The sequence below is a fragment of the Limanda limanda genome, chromosome 3 (genome assembly GCF_963576545.1).
Source record: "Limanda limanda chromosome 3, fLimLim1.1, whole genome shotgun sequence".
Classification (NCBI taxonomy): Eukaryota; Metazoa; Chordata; class Actinopteri; order Pleuronectiformes; family Pleuronectidae; genus Limanda; species Limanda limanda.
This window is the reverse complement of record NC_083638.1, coordinates 1447624-1463959: the sequence shown is the minus strand read 5'-3', so window position 1 is coordinate 1463959 and position 16336 is coordinate 1447624. Positions and strand designations below refer to the sequence as shown.

Genomic DNA, 16336 nt, shown 5'->3' with positions numbered 1-16336 from the left:
TTTGTGTGTGTGTGGGGGGGGGCTGAGAAAACATAGAGAAAAGTCACGTTGATGAAAAAACTTAACGAGAACAAACCGTTACATCTAAGTAATTCATACATATTTACACATGCACTAGTTCTGCTAAAGCACTCGATGCTGTATTCGTATTTTAGCAACTTTCTCGCTATCCCAAAGTTGCTGGCGTGCTTTTCAGATGAACGAGTTAGCTTAGCAGTTAGCAATGGCGTCTCCTAGCTTAGCTCTTACCTTAACTCAGGGACTGTGCGTCCGTCTTCTCCGCCTCGACTCGTCCACACCGGGCCAGCGGCTCTGCTTACACACGCACTCATCTTCTCCTCCAGGGAAAAGCGTCGTGTCGACTTCAGCAAGTTATTTACCCCGAAAACAGAGTCACTCGGACAGAACAAGCTTAACACGAGCAGGAGGTTTCATGTCTGCGGGACACTCGACGCTGCATTGCATTTACGAGGCTGTGATTGGACGAGCCCATCAGGTGATGACGCAAGCGGGGGACGTGAGGTTTTCACAGTAAATCTCCACAACTGTCCTTGTCATATTAAAGCAGCGGTTACTTCATATGGGATGAGTATGTGACTGAGGCCCAGTTTATTCCTTCTGGTGTTAAGTAAATTTACATACATGATTCTCGCTGTGATGTGTTTGTACCCTCATAGTTGAATGCACTTATTGTAAGTCGCTTTGGATAAAAGTGTTGACTGTTTTAATGGAATACTGAGAAAGTTTAATAACAACAAAAAGACAATTGAAGTTCAAATTATGAAGGAATTTCAGCTCTATATTGTGTCTTCTTTATATTTAAATCAATAATAATCAAACTGAGTGGAGATGTATGTTGTATCCAAACAGCCGGCTGCTGTGTTTTGTCACTGTGCAGTCCATGGGGGATTAAATATAACACTGAAAAAATAAATCATTAAATCAATGAATGTGTCGTAGCAATTTTGAAAGTAGTGGTGAAAAGGTAGCATTTATAATTCATGGAAAACAGCTTAGTTTGCCATTGACATGTGAATATGATGCCAGTATTTTGGGAGGACAGATAATTTTATGGAAAGCCGGTAGAAGTTTGGAGATTACAGGACACAGACACATCATACCCAGCATCATTTCTTGCTGTTGAGCAGATTGCTGGTAGATGTGTGGTTAACAAATCCTCTGTGCATTTAACCAGCACAATTGAAAAAGTGACTGTAATCATGCCACTCTGTACAGTTGTTGAGATTCAGGATTGTTTTGCATGACAATAAAATTTTGAAATAAAGTGCATTGTTTCATTTGACAGCATTGACCTTTGTTCGTGGTATACAATGTAATTCATTATAGCACACTTACTTATTTAAGAACAATTTACAATTTCATGTTTTATATATATTTTAAGCCTGGTGTACTCAGCCAGATAGTTTAGTTGGTGCCTCTAAAGGTGTTATCTGCTCTGAGGGGAAGTATCCTGATTTGCATTTGTGAAGCACAGAGCATTGTCATTTGCATGTGAAAGCCTCCTCTAGGCGTAGGAGCAGGGGGGTCACCTCACAACAGATCTCAGGCTTGAAAACTGCAGGAGACAGGAGAGTTTCCTTTGCTGGCTGCAGATTCGTGTGAAAAGCTGTTAACTGGAAAATGCGCCAACAATTTCCATGACACTTAATGACACAAATACTTCTTTTCATGCAGTGTCATGTACATCAGCACCAGAGGCAGGACCTCTGTCCATGTGAGACCTGTGTCTTCACAGCACTCCGCGAGCTTAGTTTTTGAGCGAGCCGTTCTCTCGTTCCACAGCTCCACCACTGGCTTGGTGACCACAACGCACTTTGTTTTAAGGCAGGAAAGGCTTCAACCCATTTTGACCACATGTCAACCATCACTAAGCAGTGAGATTTAACTTCTGATGGTGATGGCTCTATGATGTCCATCATCAGATGTTCAAAAGGTCATGCAGGTGGTGGGTGCGCTGCCTGGCTGGTTACAGCCACTGGCCTGCCAACATTGTGTGTGCCGCAGATTACGCATGCCTGACAGTTTTTGAGCTAAGGTGGAAAAACCTTTCGTAAACCAATGTTCTGTGATCATAGATAACATGCCCACTTTTGATGTGTGATCTTTACCCCGAGCTAACTTAACATAATGGGGGAAGAAATGTTTTGGCAAACAGGGTTTGTTGTCAGGACCATACCACACACCAGCTCGGAACCTGGCACCAGAGGTCTTCCATAGGGAGATCTCAGGAGGAGTAACAGTGGACTGTACTGCAGAGAGAGGAGGACATCTCAGAAGTGATACATACTGTCTGTGTATGAAAAAGAGGAAGTGACATGTCAGATGTGAGTGTGACATTCTGTTGTTTGAAAGAAGAAGTTTCTGTTTTGCCAAAGGTCATAAAAATCATGACTTACACTGAATGCATATCTGGAGTCAGTGTGGACTGTGAGTGTTTTACCAGTAACCAATTTGCATACTTCCGTTCTGTCTTCAAATTTAACCGTGCACAGGAAAGGTTTTGTGAAAATTTCCTTTACTGTTACTGTTGAGCCTTGAGAGAAAATAAATCAACCACTCATTTCAGGAGATGTGGGTCAATCAGACATCCTAACCACAGAATAACACACAGTTCGAGTTGAGGCATGTTCTTAAAAGGATAATTTATTTAACTGTATGTGTGTGTGTTTCACTTCACTTATCTGCACCTCGCACACGGCCACGTCCTGTCCGCGCCCCTCTCTTCCTGTTCCTGTGTGTGTGTGTGTGTGTGTGTGTGTTTGTGTGTGTGTGTGCGTGTGTGTGTGTGTGTGTGTGTGTGACTGATATTTGATACTTGTTGTTCCAGTGCATCAAATGCTTTCGGTTTTGCTTGTCTAGTATAAAGAGCAGAGCTGACACGAGCAGCTTCACATTCTCCCGTTACACCATGTCAGGTATGTTTTCGTTTACATGCTGGAAACTTAGTTTAATAATTCGAATGATCTGATTTGAATGTCTGATAATAACAGTGGTTCTGAAACTAGAGAAACAACATGTATTTCTCTTCCAGGTTCTGAGGCACAAGGGAGTCAAGGACGACAAGGAGAAGTCAGACCATGTCTGCAATAAACGCGGTAGAAGGAGCGCTTACAGGTACATTTCTATGAATACTTACATGCATAATTTAGAGCAAAATCAGTTTATCTATGATAAGAGGACTTTGAAACTTCTGGAGTTTGGTAAAGTTGGCAAGACATTCACAGATTCGGACTTCCTGGATCAATAAGTCTTAAGCGAAATGTTGTTAAAGCGCAAACGCTGCATAATTGCCACCGTAGTAATGTGGACAACGGGCTACAGGCCAGTTTTCATCAATATGAGTCGTCCTCCGTGATTGACACAGAACATTGGTGTCTATGTACAGCCTGCTGAGAAACGAGTGCGCAGGGACCGTCTACAAAGTGCAACACCGAAAAGAGATATTACAAAAATATTCAATAACCTCAATTTAATAATGTATAGTCTCACCAAAATCAGATCACAGGTCAAGGGAGTCCTGCTGGCTATGCTACAGTACTAAGTATGAATTTGTATTATACTGGGGATTAGAATTTTGTTGAATTCTCATACTAATAGAGCTTCTCATTGCTGCCTCATGCCTGCCTCATGTCCATTGCCTCTAAACCAATCAAATGACAGAATTTGGTGAGAATATACAGTATTAGACCGAATAATATTCATATTAAATGCTTCCCAAAATTAAACAAAACCACATTTCCCCAAACTTAGTACTGTAGCATAGCCAGCAGGAGACCCTGGATCTGTGACATGATTTTGGTGACAATATACAGTATTAAAGTGAGGTTATTGAATAATCTTCATAAAAAATATTTCCAAAAATTATGATAAATTACATTCTTTAAAACTTTGTACTGTAGCATAGTCAGCAGTACTTGCTGGACCTGTGATGGGATTTTTGTGAAAATATACAGTATTAAAGTGAGGTTATTGAATATTTTTGTAATATCTCTTTTCGGTGTTGAACTTTGTAGACGGTCCCTGCGCACTCGTTTCTCAGCAGGCTGTACATAGTCACCCATGTTCTGTGTCCATCACGGAGGACGACTCATATTGATGAAAACCGGCCTGTAGCCGTTGTCCACCTCACTACGGTGGGAATTATGCAGCGTTTTTACTTTAACAACGTTTCGCTTAAGACTTATTGATCCGGGAAGTCCGAATCTGTGAATGTCTTTCCAACTTTACTGAACTAACAAATGGTTGCAACACTTTCTGTATGCCTTTTCAAAATAAAAGCACTCCAGCGTATTTGTTTATGGAATCCATTCCCTTGTTTAAAACGTTTTTTTGATTGTGAAATACTTGCAAGAGCAGAAGATGCACGGCTTCATACTGTGTAGTTCTAGTATTTATTTGAGTACTAGGGACTTCTTTCATACAAGGCAATAATCATATTTGTGTTCATATTCAAATCAAAGCCTATATGTCAAAACATTGTGCTGCAGTAGCAGCTTCTCTGCAGAATATGATGTGGAACTGAGAAGCTACATACTGTGCATTGTAAATATGAATAGATATTAATTTGAATATTGGGCATTGAATAGAAAAAGTTGCATAACTGCCTTTCTTTGTGTATATTTATTTCTTGTACATTCAGCCTTTAACACAAATTGCAAAAAATAATAATAAATATGACCCCAAGTGGGTTTCTTGGAAGATATCAGGGTGGTAGATCTCGGTGATCTTGGGTTCGAGGAGGTTGGTGACCACTGCTCTAAATAAGTAAAACTGCCTTGACACTGGTGTGTGATTCTGCGTGATGTGTGCAGGTGAAAGGAAGGAGGGGGAGGAAGCGAGGGTTCAGCGATGTCTGATCAGCTAATATAGATTCTATTGATCTGTGATCTGTGAACTTTGTGCTGACATGAGTCCAGTAACACACAGATCCAAACCATCCCAGTACAAACACAAGCATATTATAATAATAATTCTGTTAAATTTTAAAGATTGAAGACATCTCAGCCTCTGAATTTAATAATCCTGCAGTTTTGGATGAATAAAATACGAACAGACAATACACCTCAAATTCTGAGAGTGTGTTTTATTGCCTCCAACTTTGAATTGGATCTTTTTTTTACTTCAGGCTCCGTTTTTTCTCTTGTCTTCACTCTCACACCGTGTGTTATCCACAGCAGCAGCAGAGTTTCAGTGTATTTTCCTTATTAGTGACATCACTGCTGTCCCATAAAGTCGCTCTTCACCTCCACCTCAATAACAAACACCTCGATGTCAGTGTCAGAAAGTTTCACTTCCTCTTCTCATCGCTTGATGCGGTGAATCCGTCAGGACTCACGGTGGAAACCCATTGGTCAGCAGCATCATTTAATATTCATGCCGTACTTTGCATTGACCATTTATGGTGTAAAGTGGGCGTGTGCAGGGCGGATTTTGAGGCAGGTCCACGTACGAACGTTTCCAGGTGGACTGTGATTTATAAGTAGTGTTCAAGCATATAAAAAGGTTCTCCACAAAGCAAGAGCTGCCTACTATTCAAAACTAATAGAAGAGAATAAAAACAACCCAAGGTTTCTCTTCAGCACTGTAGCCAGGCTGACAGAGAGTCACACCTCCACCGAACCCAGTATTCCTCGATCTCTAAATAGCAATATCTTTATGACCTTTTTTAACGATAAAATTCTAACTATTAGAAATAAAATCCACCATCTCCTGCCCTCAATTGGCACTAATACCCTCCCAACAAGAGAGATCTCAGAAACGGCTGAGAATCCTTCCCATTACTTAGACAGCTTCTCTCCGATCACCGTGATCAGTTTACCAAAATAATCTCAGGTTCTAAACCAACAACCTGTATCTTAGATCCCATTCCAACTAAATTACTTAAAGAAATTCTGCCCCTAATAGATAATTCGTTACTTAACACAATCAATCTGTCATTATCATCAGGTTATGTACCACAGTCTTTTAAAATAGCTGTAATCAAACCCCTACTCAAAAAACCCACCCTAGACCCAGAGGTTTTAGCAAATTACAGGCCAATATCTAATCTCCCCTTCCTATCTAAAATCTTAGAAAAAGTTGTAGCCAATCAGCTGTGTGAGTTTCTCCAGGAAAATAATATATATGAAGACTTTCAGTCTGGGTTTAGAACCAATCACAGCACAGAGACAGCCCTGGCAAAAGTCACTAATGACCTTCTAATAGCTTCAGATCAGGGACTTGTGTCTGTCCTTGTTCTGTTAGATCTCAGTGCAGCATTCCACACAATTGACCATCAAATTTTATTACAGAGACTAAAACAGTTAATTAACATCAATGAAACCGCCCTAAACTGGTTTAAAACTTATTTTTCTGATCGCTCCCAATTCGTACAAATTATTGATGAGTCATCTGTGCGCACCAAAGTTAACCATGGTGTTCCACAGGGGTCTGTGCTTGGCCCAATTTTATTCTCATTATATATGCTTCCACTAGGAAACATTTTCAGGACACACTCGGTAAATTTTCACTGTTATGCAGATGACACCCAGTTATACTTGTCAATAAAACCTGAACAAAGTAATCAATTAACTAAACTTCGAGCATGTCTCAACGACATAAACCTGGATGACCGGCAATTTTCTCTTATTAAACTCAGATAAAACTGAGGTTGTAATACTTGGCCCTAAACACCTTAGAGAAACATTATCTAATGATATAGCTGCGCTAGACGACATTGCCCTTGCTTCCAATGAAACAGTCAGGAACTTGGGAGTGATCTTCGATCCTGATTTGTCCTTTAATTCTCACTTAAAACAAATTTCTAGGACCGCCTTTTTCCACTTGCGTAATATCTCAAAAATCAGACATGTCCTTTCGCAAAAAGATGCAGAAAAACTAGTCCACGCCTTTGTTACATCCAGACTGGGCTATTGTAATTCATTATTATCAGGCTCCAGCAGTAAGTCGTTAAAGACCAAAATGCCGCAGCACGTGTCCTGACGAGAACCAAGAAAAGAGAGCACATTTCTCCAGTATTAGCATCGCTACACTGGCTTCAGGTTACATCTAGAAAATAATTTAAAATTCTCCTCCTCACCTTCAAGGCCCTTAATAATATGGCACCATTTAACCTTAAAGAGCTGTTAGTACCTTATCAACCCACTAGAGCACTCCGATCCCAGAACTCAGGATTACTTGTCGTCCCTAAAGTCTCTAAAAGTAGAGTAGGAGCCAGAGCTTTCAGCCATCAAGCCCCACTACTGTGGAATCATCTCGTTCAAATAAACACAATCTGGGTCAGTGCTGCAAGTCAGACAATTAATCTTTGAAATGGACAAAGTGATTTGTGATTTCCACCTGTAGTTGGTAAACAAAATCAATTTAATTCCAAAACATCTTGGCCACAAACAAATCCAAAATTAAACTTTGTTTGAGTCTGTAAACAATTGTTTTGTGAAACTTACGAGTTAATGTATATTTTTCTCCAGATTTTGACGCACAGAGGAATAAAGGGAAGGCTTTGACCATGTCTACAAGAGACCCAGAAAGTGAAGAGCATGCAGGTAACTCATTCAACTTTTATTTGTGTATGGACACAGAGAGCTTACAAAGCAATATGTTGAGATCTGTATGCTTGTTGCGTGAAAGGGCACAAAGCTGTAGCTACCAAATTTATACTGAATTCTGTCCTCCAGCTGAGGATGTGCTTTGCATTGACCATTTATGGGGTTAAATTGGCATGTGGAGGGGGCGGATTTGGAGAAAGATCCACGTACGAACGTTTCCAAGTGGACTGTGATTTATAAAGTGAACATTGCGTTCAGGTGTGTTAGCGCACGGTTTTATGAATCGGAATTTTCTTTTTCGTATTCCATTTCCGGCTTTAAAGCGCACATACACTATTGGTATGAATCCCACGCACTGTTTTATAAATGAGACCCCAGGGCCTTTAGAATCACATGAATCTTAATAAATAATTAAATAAATATATAAGCAGAGGAAATGATCAGGAGTAAAATTCCATAACTTGCCGTACATTCCAACAAATGCAAAACAGGAACAGCAACTTACAGAAATGTACAGAGCTTCAATCAATTACATCACAACAAAGATATTTTGGCCCTGAGCTTTTCACAATGGGAGGAAGTGGAGACATGTTGTCTATATTTTCATAATGTCAACTGTCAGTACAAAAACTCTTTTCAGCACAGGTCGCAGATTAAGGCAGTTCTCTGTGGGCAGTGCAGGTAGGCTTTCATAACAGGCCTAGTGGGTGCAGGTCACACAGAATCTTGGTCCATCCATACAATACAGGACATTCTTAAGAAAATGATGAAAGTCACAATACAATAGATAGTTTAATGAGAAATATTTTTGTAGTTATGTACTGAACTTAATTTGACGGTTTAGACTAGCAACAGGTTCAAATAAACACAATCTGGGTCAGTGCTGCAAGTCGGACAATTAATCTTTGAAATGGACAAAGTGATTTGTGATTTCCACCTGTAGTTGGTAACCAAAATCAATTCAATTCTAAATCATCTTGGCCACAAACTAATCCAAAAATAAACTGTTTGATTCTGTAAACAATTGTTCTGTGAAACTTACAAGTTAATATATATTTTTCTCAAGATTTTGATGCACAAAGGAATAAAGGGAAAGCTTTGACCATGTCTACAAGAGACCCAGAAAGTGAAGCGCATGCAGGTAACAAAGCAATATGTAGAGATCTGTATGCTTGTTGAGTGAATGGGCACAAAGCTGTAGCTGCCAAATTTATACTTAATTCTGTCCTCCAGCTGAGGACGTTAAAAACTTGGGTTAATTCTACAAAGTAGACGATGTGCTGGTTGTTGGACCAGTGTATCAGGTCCTGTCTTACGATGGTAGTAACAATATGTGATTGGACTAGAAGCCGCTGGCCCACGTCCACCAACATCTTCCAGTCTCTGGGTTGCTCAATCTGACCAGGAATGGTCAGATGGAGAAGAACCTCTCTGTCCTTGTTCCCCCTCACAGACAAAAGTTTTCCTTTGAACTGCGTTTGATGTTTTGGATGTCAAGGCATTGGTAACAGTTCTCTTTGTGTTTACATTACATTACATTTCATTAAAATGGTGCTTTTATCCAAAGCGACGCATAATAAGTGCATCAATCATCAAAAACCCATAACAACAGTAATCAAGCAAGTACAATTTTCTTCAAGAAAGCAAAACTACAAAGTGCAATAAGTAAGTGCCATTTAAGTGCTACTACATTTTTTGTTTAAACTAAAGTGTTCATTTTTTTATTCAAGGTATAGTTGGAAGAGGTAATTTTTTAGTTTGTGGTGGAAGATGACTTTCTGATGTCATTAGGGAGCTCGTTTCACCTTTTAGGAGCCAGGACAGCAAGCAACAGTGTTTATTGTTGCTGCAAGGCATGTGAGTACCTGGTTGTGTCTCCACGTATACCTACCTTGGGAGAGACGTATTTTACAACCAGTGAGGATGAGGGTAGCTTGATTCGAGCGTCGTGGGCAGGATGGATCTTCGTTCAGCCACTGCTGTAGGTTGGGTGAGGGTGCTAGCTTCCATTACCCACAGGTCCTTCCATCTGAATCCGTCTTCTCTCTATGATTTCCCATCTCATCCACTGCCCCTGTCTTGCTTGAGTGACAGCCTTCACACATCTTGCTGCCTCTTCCTGATGCCAGATTTCCAGGACTACCAATTGTCCCCGCTCTGAAGGAGTTGCCTTGTTCCACAGGGGACTACTCTGACCTCGGCCCAAACCTCCTCTTCCCTGTTTAACGTGACCCACAATGTCAGTGTGCTAGAGTGCTGCTTTTACCTGTTGGGTTTTCTCTTTTGGTTTCCATTTCCATCCTGTTGTCAATGATGGTCCAACAGCCCGTATATATTTGTCTCTGGACTCTGAGAGAGTCTCCAGCCTTGTTTTGGTGAATTTAAACTCCTCTACAAGACCTGAGAGAAGCAGCTCGAGGAGGACATGTCCCTTCAGACCGATGTTGCACATCTTTGGATTCCTATATGTAACAATAAGTAGTTTTGGTTTCATGTGAATGAAGTCTTTGCTCCCAAATGTTATTCACAAGAAAGATTTACAGTATTTAACACTGCAAAATAACACATACCCAAACAATAAAACATACATATACAACCCAATAGGTGGTGCCAGTCGTTACTTTCTAAAATGTATGTTCTCTTTCTCTTTGACAGCCCTGTTGAACTTTATCGTCAAACTTGGACTGAAGGACTTTTATCCCAACAAACTCAATCAACAGTCTCTCTTTAAGATCAACAAAAACAGTATTGAGGAAAAATCAGTTTTATCGCTTGAGGAAATACCATGGTGTTTCCTCAGAAAACTGTTCAAAATAAATGCAGAATGCAGGAGCTCAATACAATCATCAATCAGGCCAGAGGAAAACATTCAAGAAGACAATGATCCTTTTGATGAAGACCTTGACAGCGCTGATCACTCTAGAGATGATGAGGTTAACCCCCTCGACCTCATAGTCGCTCTCTTCCATTGCGCTGACAGCATCCTGCAGCAGGAAATGGCCCTCAAGATGTCAATGTGCCAGTTCTCTCTTCCACTGCTGTTGCCCCGCAGCAACAAGAGTCAGTGTACCCTGATGCTGTGGGCTCTGAGAGACATCGTCAAAGAGTGGTGTCCACATGATATGTCTGAATCAAGAGGGTTTGTTGAAGACAACATTGTCCAAGCAAATATACCATTCTTCTCCTTTGTGAGGCTGAAGAACAGCAGTTTATCCAAGTCCCAGGTTTTGAATCATGTCCTCAGCAGTGGACAACAGAACTGCAACATCTTCATACACAGAGATCTGAAAGGGGGGGCAGTCAAAAGAGAAATTGCAGATGGGCTTGTTGAGGTTTGCTGGTACCTTCCCTGTGGTAATGAAAGTTTAGATGTTTTTCCAGGGCCAGTAGCCTTCGCAGATTTGCGAGGGGACATTAGTGAATCACTCACACAATTCAACTTTCTCTTTCAAGTATCAACAGCTACCTTTGTGTTCCTGGACAGCGTTGAAGAAAGTGAGTACGGGATTCTATCTTCTCTTCAAGATGTGAAATCCAAACTCTTCTTAGTCGTCAATCGAAAGGGAAGGAATGCCAGTGAGGAGATGATGTCTGTGAAGAGATTGGTGGATGAATTAGGTTTACCAAACAACAGAGTGAAGGTCAAAGACCAGAGGCTAAATGTGGCAGAGTTCTCAGAGAAACTTTGTGAGGTCATCAAGGCATCCCTGTTAGATGTGAAAGACCCCATGAGCATTGAAGATATGGTTGGAAAAGCTGTTGACCTTGGTCTGTCTGTGGACGAAAGCAACACCGAATCACAGAGAAAAGCAGCTGAGGAGATCATGGACGACATTGGAGTGCGAGGTATACCAGACTATAAAAAACTAAATCTGCGTTTGCAAGGAGCGAACTGGAAAAGGTTGTCAAAGTTAGAAAAGGAAGAGTGTAGACTGAAGACATCTGGTGATTCTGGCCTTGAAGAATATAAATGTCAACTACAGAAAGAAAAAAGACACATCCAACAGGAGCAACACAATTCTGACGCCTCCAAAGGAATGAAGAGTTTCATCAAGTGCTTATCGACAACTGACAAAGAAAAAAGAGATGTTTTCCTGAAGTGGATGAAACTGAAGTTTAATACACATTCACGAGTCAAACTCTCTGTGTTACGTAACAAATTCAAGGAGCAATGCAAGGAGAGAGACGCCAAACTCATAGCAGAGTTAGACCAAGCTATGGTGGACAGCTCTTTAGGAACAGAGCATTACATGAGAGAGATGGGACTGATCTACGAGTTCTCAACCAGCAGCTCAACAGCTGATGAAATATCCCAGCTCCCTGGTTTGGCAGCTGAAATGCTGTTGGATGGATATCCTTTAGAGCTTTTGGACGGAGATGCCTCCAACGTCCCAGAGAGATGGGTGACAGAGGTACTGATGGAGCTTCACATGAAGGTTGGACAGAGGAGCAGACTGTTGGTACTGACTGTGTTGGGTGTTCAGAGCAGCGGTAAGTCAACGCTCCTCAACACCATGTTTGGTGTGCAGTTTCCTGTCAGCAGCGGCAGATGCACAAGAGGAGCTTTCATGCTCTTCCTCAAAGTTGCAGAGGATTTGAAAAGTGAGTTAAACTGTGATTTTATTGTCCTCATTGACACAAAGGGTCTTAAGTCTCCTGAACTGGCACAACTAGAGGACAGTTACGAGCACGACAACCAGCTAGCAACCTTTGTCATTGGCTTGAGTGATGCCACCATCATCAACATCGCAATGGAAAACTCAACAGAAATGAAAGATGTCCTGCAAATTGCAGTGCACGCATTCTTGAGGATGACAGAAATTGGAAAAAAGCCAGTTTGTCATTTTGTTCACCAGAATGTTTCATCAGTTTCAGCTCATGACAAGAACATGACAGATAGAAAACATCTCCTGGACCAACTCAATGAAATGACTCAAATCGCAGCTGAAATGGAAAAGAAACCTTCTATCAAAGAGTTCACAGATGTGCTGGACTACAACATGGACAAGAACAACTGGAACATCCCAGGACTCTGGCATGGAACACCACCAATGGCACAAGTGAACACAGGTTACAGTGAAGCTGTAGCACATTTCAAGAAAATCCTTTTGCAAACAGTGAAGAAGGACCCGGGCAATGAAGTGTCTCAGATCCCAGAGTTTCTGGAATGGATGAAGAGTCTCTGGAAGGCAGTGAAATATGAGAACTTCATCTTTAGTTTCAGAAACACTCTTGTGGCTCAAGCCTATGACAACTTGTGCAAAGAGTTCAGTCAGTGGGAATGGGAGTTCAGAAAAGAGATTCTGACCTGGCAAACACAAGCAGAGGTAGAAATCTTGAATGCTGACAATGAATCTGAGGTAGAAACTTGGAACAGATTAGTTGGAGGAAAAAAATCTGAGGTGTCAGACAAAATAACAGACCAACAAAAAAAAATGACTGGAAAACTCTCCGACTACTACAAGATGACAGACAAACAAGTTCATCTGATTGAGAATAATAAAGCGGACTTTTTAAACAGTGTCAAAGGCCTTGCAGATGAAATCAAACGTTCTGTGTTGGCAAAACTGGATTGCACCCTTGAACTAAAACTAAGTTCAAAAAAAGTTCAGGACATTCAAAGAGAATACAGAGGTGTGATTGAAGAGAAAGTTATGAAGCTTCTGAGTGACTGCAACGCATCAACTCTGACAGAGGAAGAGCTGACACAAGAGTTTGAAAAGATGTGGGCTGAAGCCACTGGAAACCTGTCTGGCCTGGAAGAGCGAGACATTGCAGCATGCGTCCTGAAGCAGCTGAGAAAAGACTTCTGTAATCAAAATGTCAATGAGCCTTTGCAGAAAGTAACAGACCTAAAGAAAATGGGGACAGGTCCATTTAAAACTAAACGTAAGCATGTAGACACTGTTATGGAGAAGGTCAAACATATGTGGCAAAGAGATTTGCAGAGCTTTGCAGACAGAATCATTGACTCTTGTACAAGGTTTGTACATGATAAGGTAAAGACCGGTGGAGATTACCAGGACTCTTTCACAAGGGATCTTCTAGAACAAATTGATGAATCCCTTAAACAAGGTTACGACCATCACACAACAAATTCAAAGTTTGAGATTGACCTGAAACTTCACATTTGTGGCATCGCTTCAAGGGAATTTGTCGAAATGCACAAAAGATTCTTGTCAGATAATAATCCTCACACGCAGCTGGAAAAGTACAAGACTCAGTACCTGTCAGATTTTCTTGATTTATACAAAAACCAAGATGACTGCCAACGCAAAGCCAAAGATTTTGTCCAGTCTTGTATCAAACCAGCTGTGAAACAGTTCATCTGTGGATCTCTGGGAGTAAACATTGTGGATGACATTCTCACAGGTTCCCATTCAACAGAGTATAGTTCTCGCACATTCTTCCAGTTCAACATTCAGAAAGAGTTGCTGCTACAGGAAAACTTCAAGAGTTTTTTCGACTACATTGATAGCTATGAAACATATGTTAAGGATTGGATATTTGAGCACATCTGGACAAAGATGTCAGAGGACAAGACTTTGTTCAAACTGAAGAACAACAATCTAAAAGTCATCTACAAAAAAATATCAGAAGCGATAGATCGGGCAGCAATAGGAGAGGATGGTGCTCCGCTGCCAGATAACAAGGAAAGCATCACAAAGCTAATCAGCAACATGCGCAAACATTTGATCAAAGACATCTCACTTTCCGTGGAGGCTGAAAAAACCACCTTGTTTCAAATCCAAAGCTCATGTCATTCATTCATCAAGTGTCTCAAGATCTCAATGAAGGAGTTGAAGGACCAACTGAAAGAGGAGTTCTCAAACTCTGATGACATCACTGAGACTCTGAACAAGCTTCCAATCAAACCACAGGATGAGCTTTTCAAGCGAGTGTTTGGTTGTGGACGACAGTGTCCATTTTGTAAGGCTCCCTGTGAGGCCGGTGGCACAGATCACAAGCAGCATCATGCAGCCATTCATCGGCCACAAGGTCTTGGCAGATTCACGTGGGAGTCAAGTAAGAAGCTGGTTAATTCACTGTGTACAACTGACGTGCACAGTGATCGTAAATTCAGAAACACAGACACCAATGAGAAGTGGCATCGTTACAAGAACTACAAGGAGTACTATCCAGACTGGATCATTCCTCCAGACTCCACCATCGAGGCATCTGACTACTGGAAGTACGTCCTGGTGCAATACAATGACAGATTTGCTGAAATATATGAAGCCGAACCAGCTGATCTCCCAGAGGCCTGGAGGAGACTCACAAAGGAAGAAGCTCTGAAGGGTTTGAGAGACGCCTTCAACATGAAGTGAACAAAGTACAACTGAACACATCAGGTAATTCAGTCCAATTTAATGTGCAGCAATAGATTCACATTCACTTGGATGAAATATTATCTTTACTCAACTATTTTTTTACATAGACTCTTGAACATGTGCAGACTTTGTTTATAGGTATTTGTTTTCTTCCAGTTTCACATCTTACATTAGAAACGTCATCAACACGCCCACTCACTTTCTGTGAATGTTCTGGACATTTTCCTGCTGTATTCTCAGATTCTCTACGTTCTCACTTACAGCCTCTCCAGAAAGTCTCAGGAACATGTCTGGACCTCCGTGCAGGTCTGAAAGAAAATTCAGAGAACTACAAGTCTTCAGTCTAAATCAGCTTCAGGAAAAATTACTATTTTGGGGGGAAACTCTGCAAGAGATTATTGTTTTGTTAGTTTATGTTTGTTTTACTCTTGTTAATTTTTTTGTTGTTAATGTGACTAAAAAACCAATTTGTTTTAGTGAAAATGAAGAAAGAACAACAGAGTTAGTTTGGACCTCTGTGCATTTTCTTTTCTTTACGACTCTTCGATGATTTATTTTTTGGTCGTTTTTTTACGGTGTCAATAGTCACTAGCCCTCGAGCAGAACAACTTGAGTGCATGAAATGACAATGATTAAAGAAAAAAAAGAGAAATGTAAGTATAAATGTACATTTGTTACCTGTATTTTTGTTCCTTTTTGTTGCCGTATGTTTGTGTATATGATGACTTATCTTTTATATAACTTTACGTAGTTCAGGGCAGAGAAACAGATGTGCATGGTGATGTGGATGATGAAGTTATGAATGTATTATCTCTATGTATGTGATGACTATAAAGAAAACAATGGTGATGTACAATACACTAAGACAGTTATGTACTGCCCTTTATATCGTTACTTTTATTTTTTAAGTTGTTTAAGTTTGCTCAAGCAAATATTGTTATTCACATACTGTTAAGGATTCATTTTTGATTCATGTAATTCTGATTTAAAATGTTTTTTTTCCATTATTTACATACTCTGTTCTAAATGATAAGTACAGTACCACGGACAATGATGAAGAAGCACAAATTGCTTTTTACATTTCTTATTTTTGGGACTTTTTGCTCATGTTTAGATTTCGACTAAATAAGCGAAGGATATTTGATAATGTGACAAATTTACAAGCTACAATAAATGATGAGTCAGTTGATCTCAGTTTGTGTTTGACTTTTTCTGATCACAAATGTTCTTAGCATAATGAGTAGAGATATTATGTAAAAGGGCACATGAAATAAAACAATATGTTTTGAAAAAAAGAAAATAGCTATAAACAATATTTGAATCATAAATGATCATATGATACCATGAAAACCATTTTGGTTAGCTTTCTGCATTCAGCCCTTATCCACTGTAGATGCAACATGGTGGGACACACAGGAAACTCTGCAGCAACACATC

At 40.4% G+C, this 16336-nt stretch overlaps 1 protein-coding gene across 2 annotated transcripts; it reads left to right on the top strand.

Annotated features, from left to right (window-relative positions):
* The first annotated feature begins 2871 nt into the window (after positions 1–2871).
* Positions 2872–15774, top strand: LOC132998873 (up-regulator of cell proliferation-like). Of its 2 annotated transcripts, XM_061068618.1 has the most exons (6): positions 2872–2936; positions 3053–3135; positions 7491–7565; positions 8635–8709; positions 10224–14920; positions 15163–15774. In XM_061068618.1, exons 2-5 carry the CDS (start codon positions 3099–3101, stop codon positions 14894–14896), a joined length of 4860 nt encoding a protein of 1619 aa, XP_060924601.1. In that variant the 5' UTR covers positions 2872–2936; positions 3053–3098; the 3' UTR covers positions 14897–14920; positions 15163–15774. The 2 variants fall into 2 exon arrangements, with proteins under 2 accessions (XP_060924601.1, XP_060924602.1); XM_061068619.1 differs by lacking the exon at positions 8635–8709.
* Positions 15775–16336: the final 562 nt, after the last annotated feature.

Bases quoted from the DNA above. Each gene is read 5' to 3' on its own strand.
- LOC132998873 (XM_061068618.1), top strand. From the start codon at position 3,099: ATGTCTGCAATAAACGCGGTAGAAGGAGCGCTTACAG. The intron at 3,136-7,490 runs GTACATTTCTAT...ATTTTTCTCCAG, and splicing joins GGTAGAAGGAGCGCTTACAG to ATTTTGACGCACAGAGGAAT. The intron at 7,566-8,634 runs GTAACTCATTCA...ATTTTTCTCAAG, and splicing joins AGAAAGTGAAGAGCATGCAG to ATTTTGATGCACAAAGGAAT.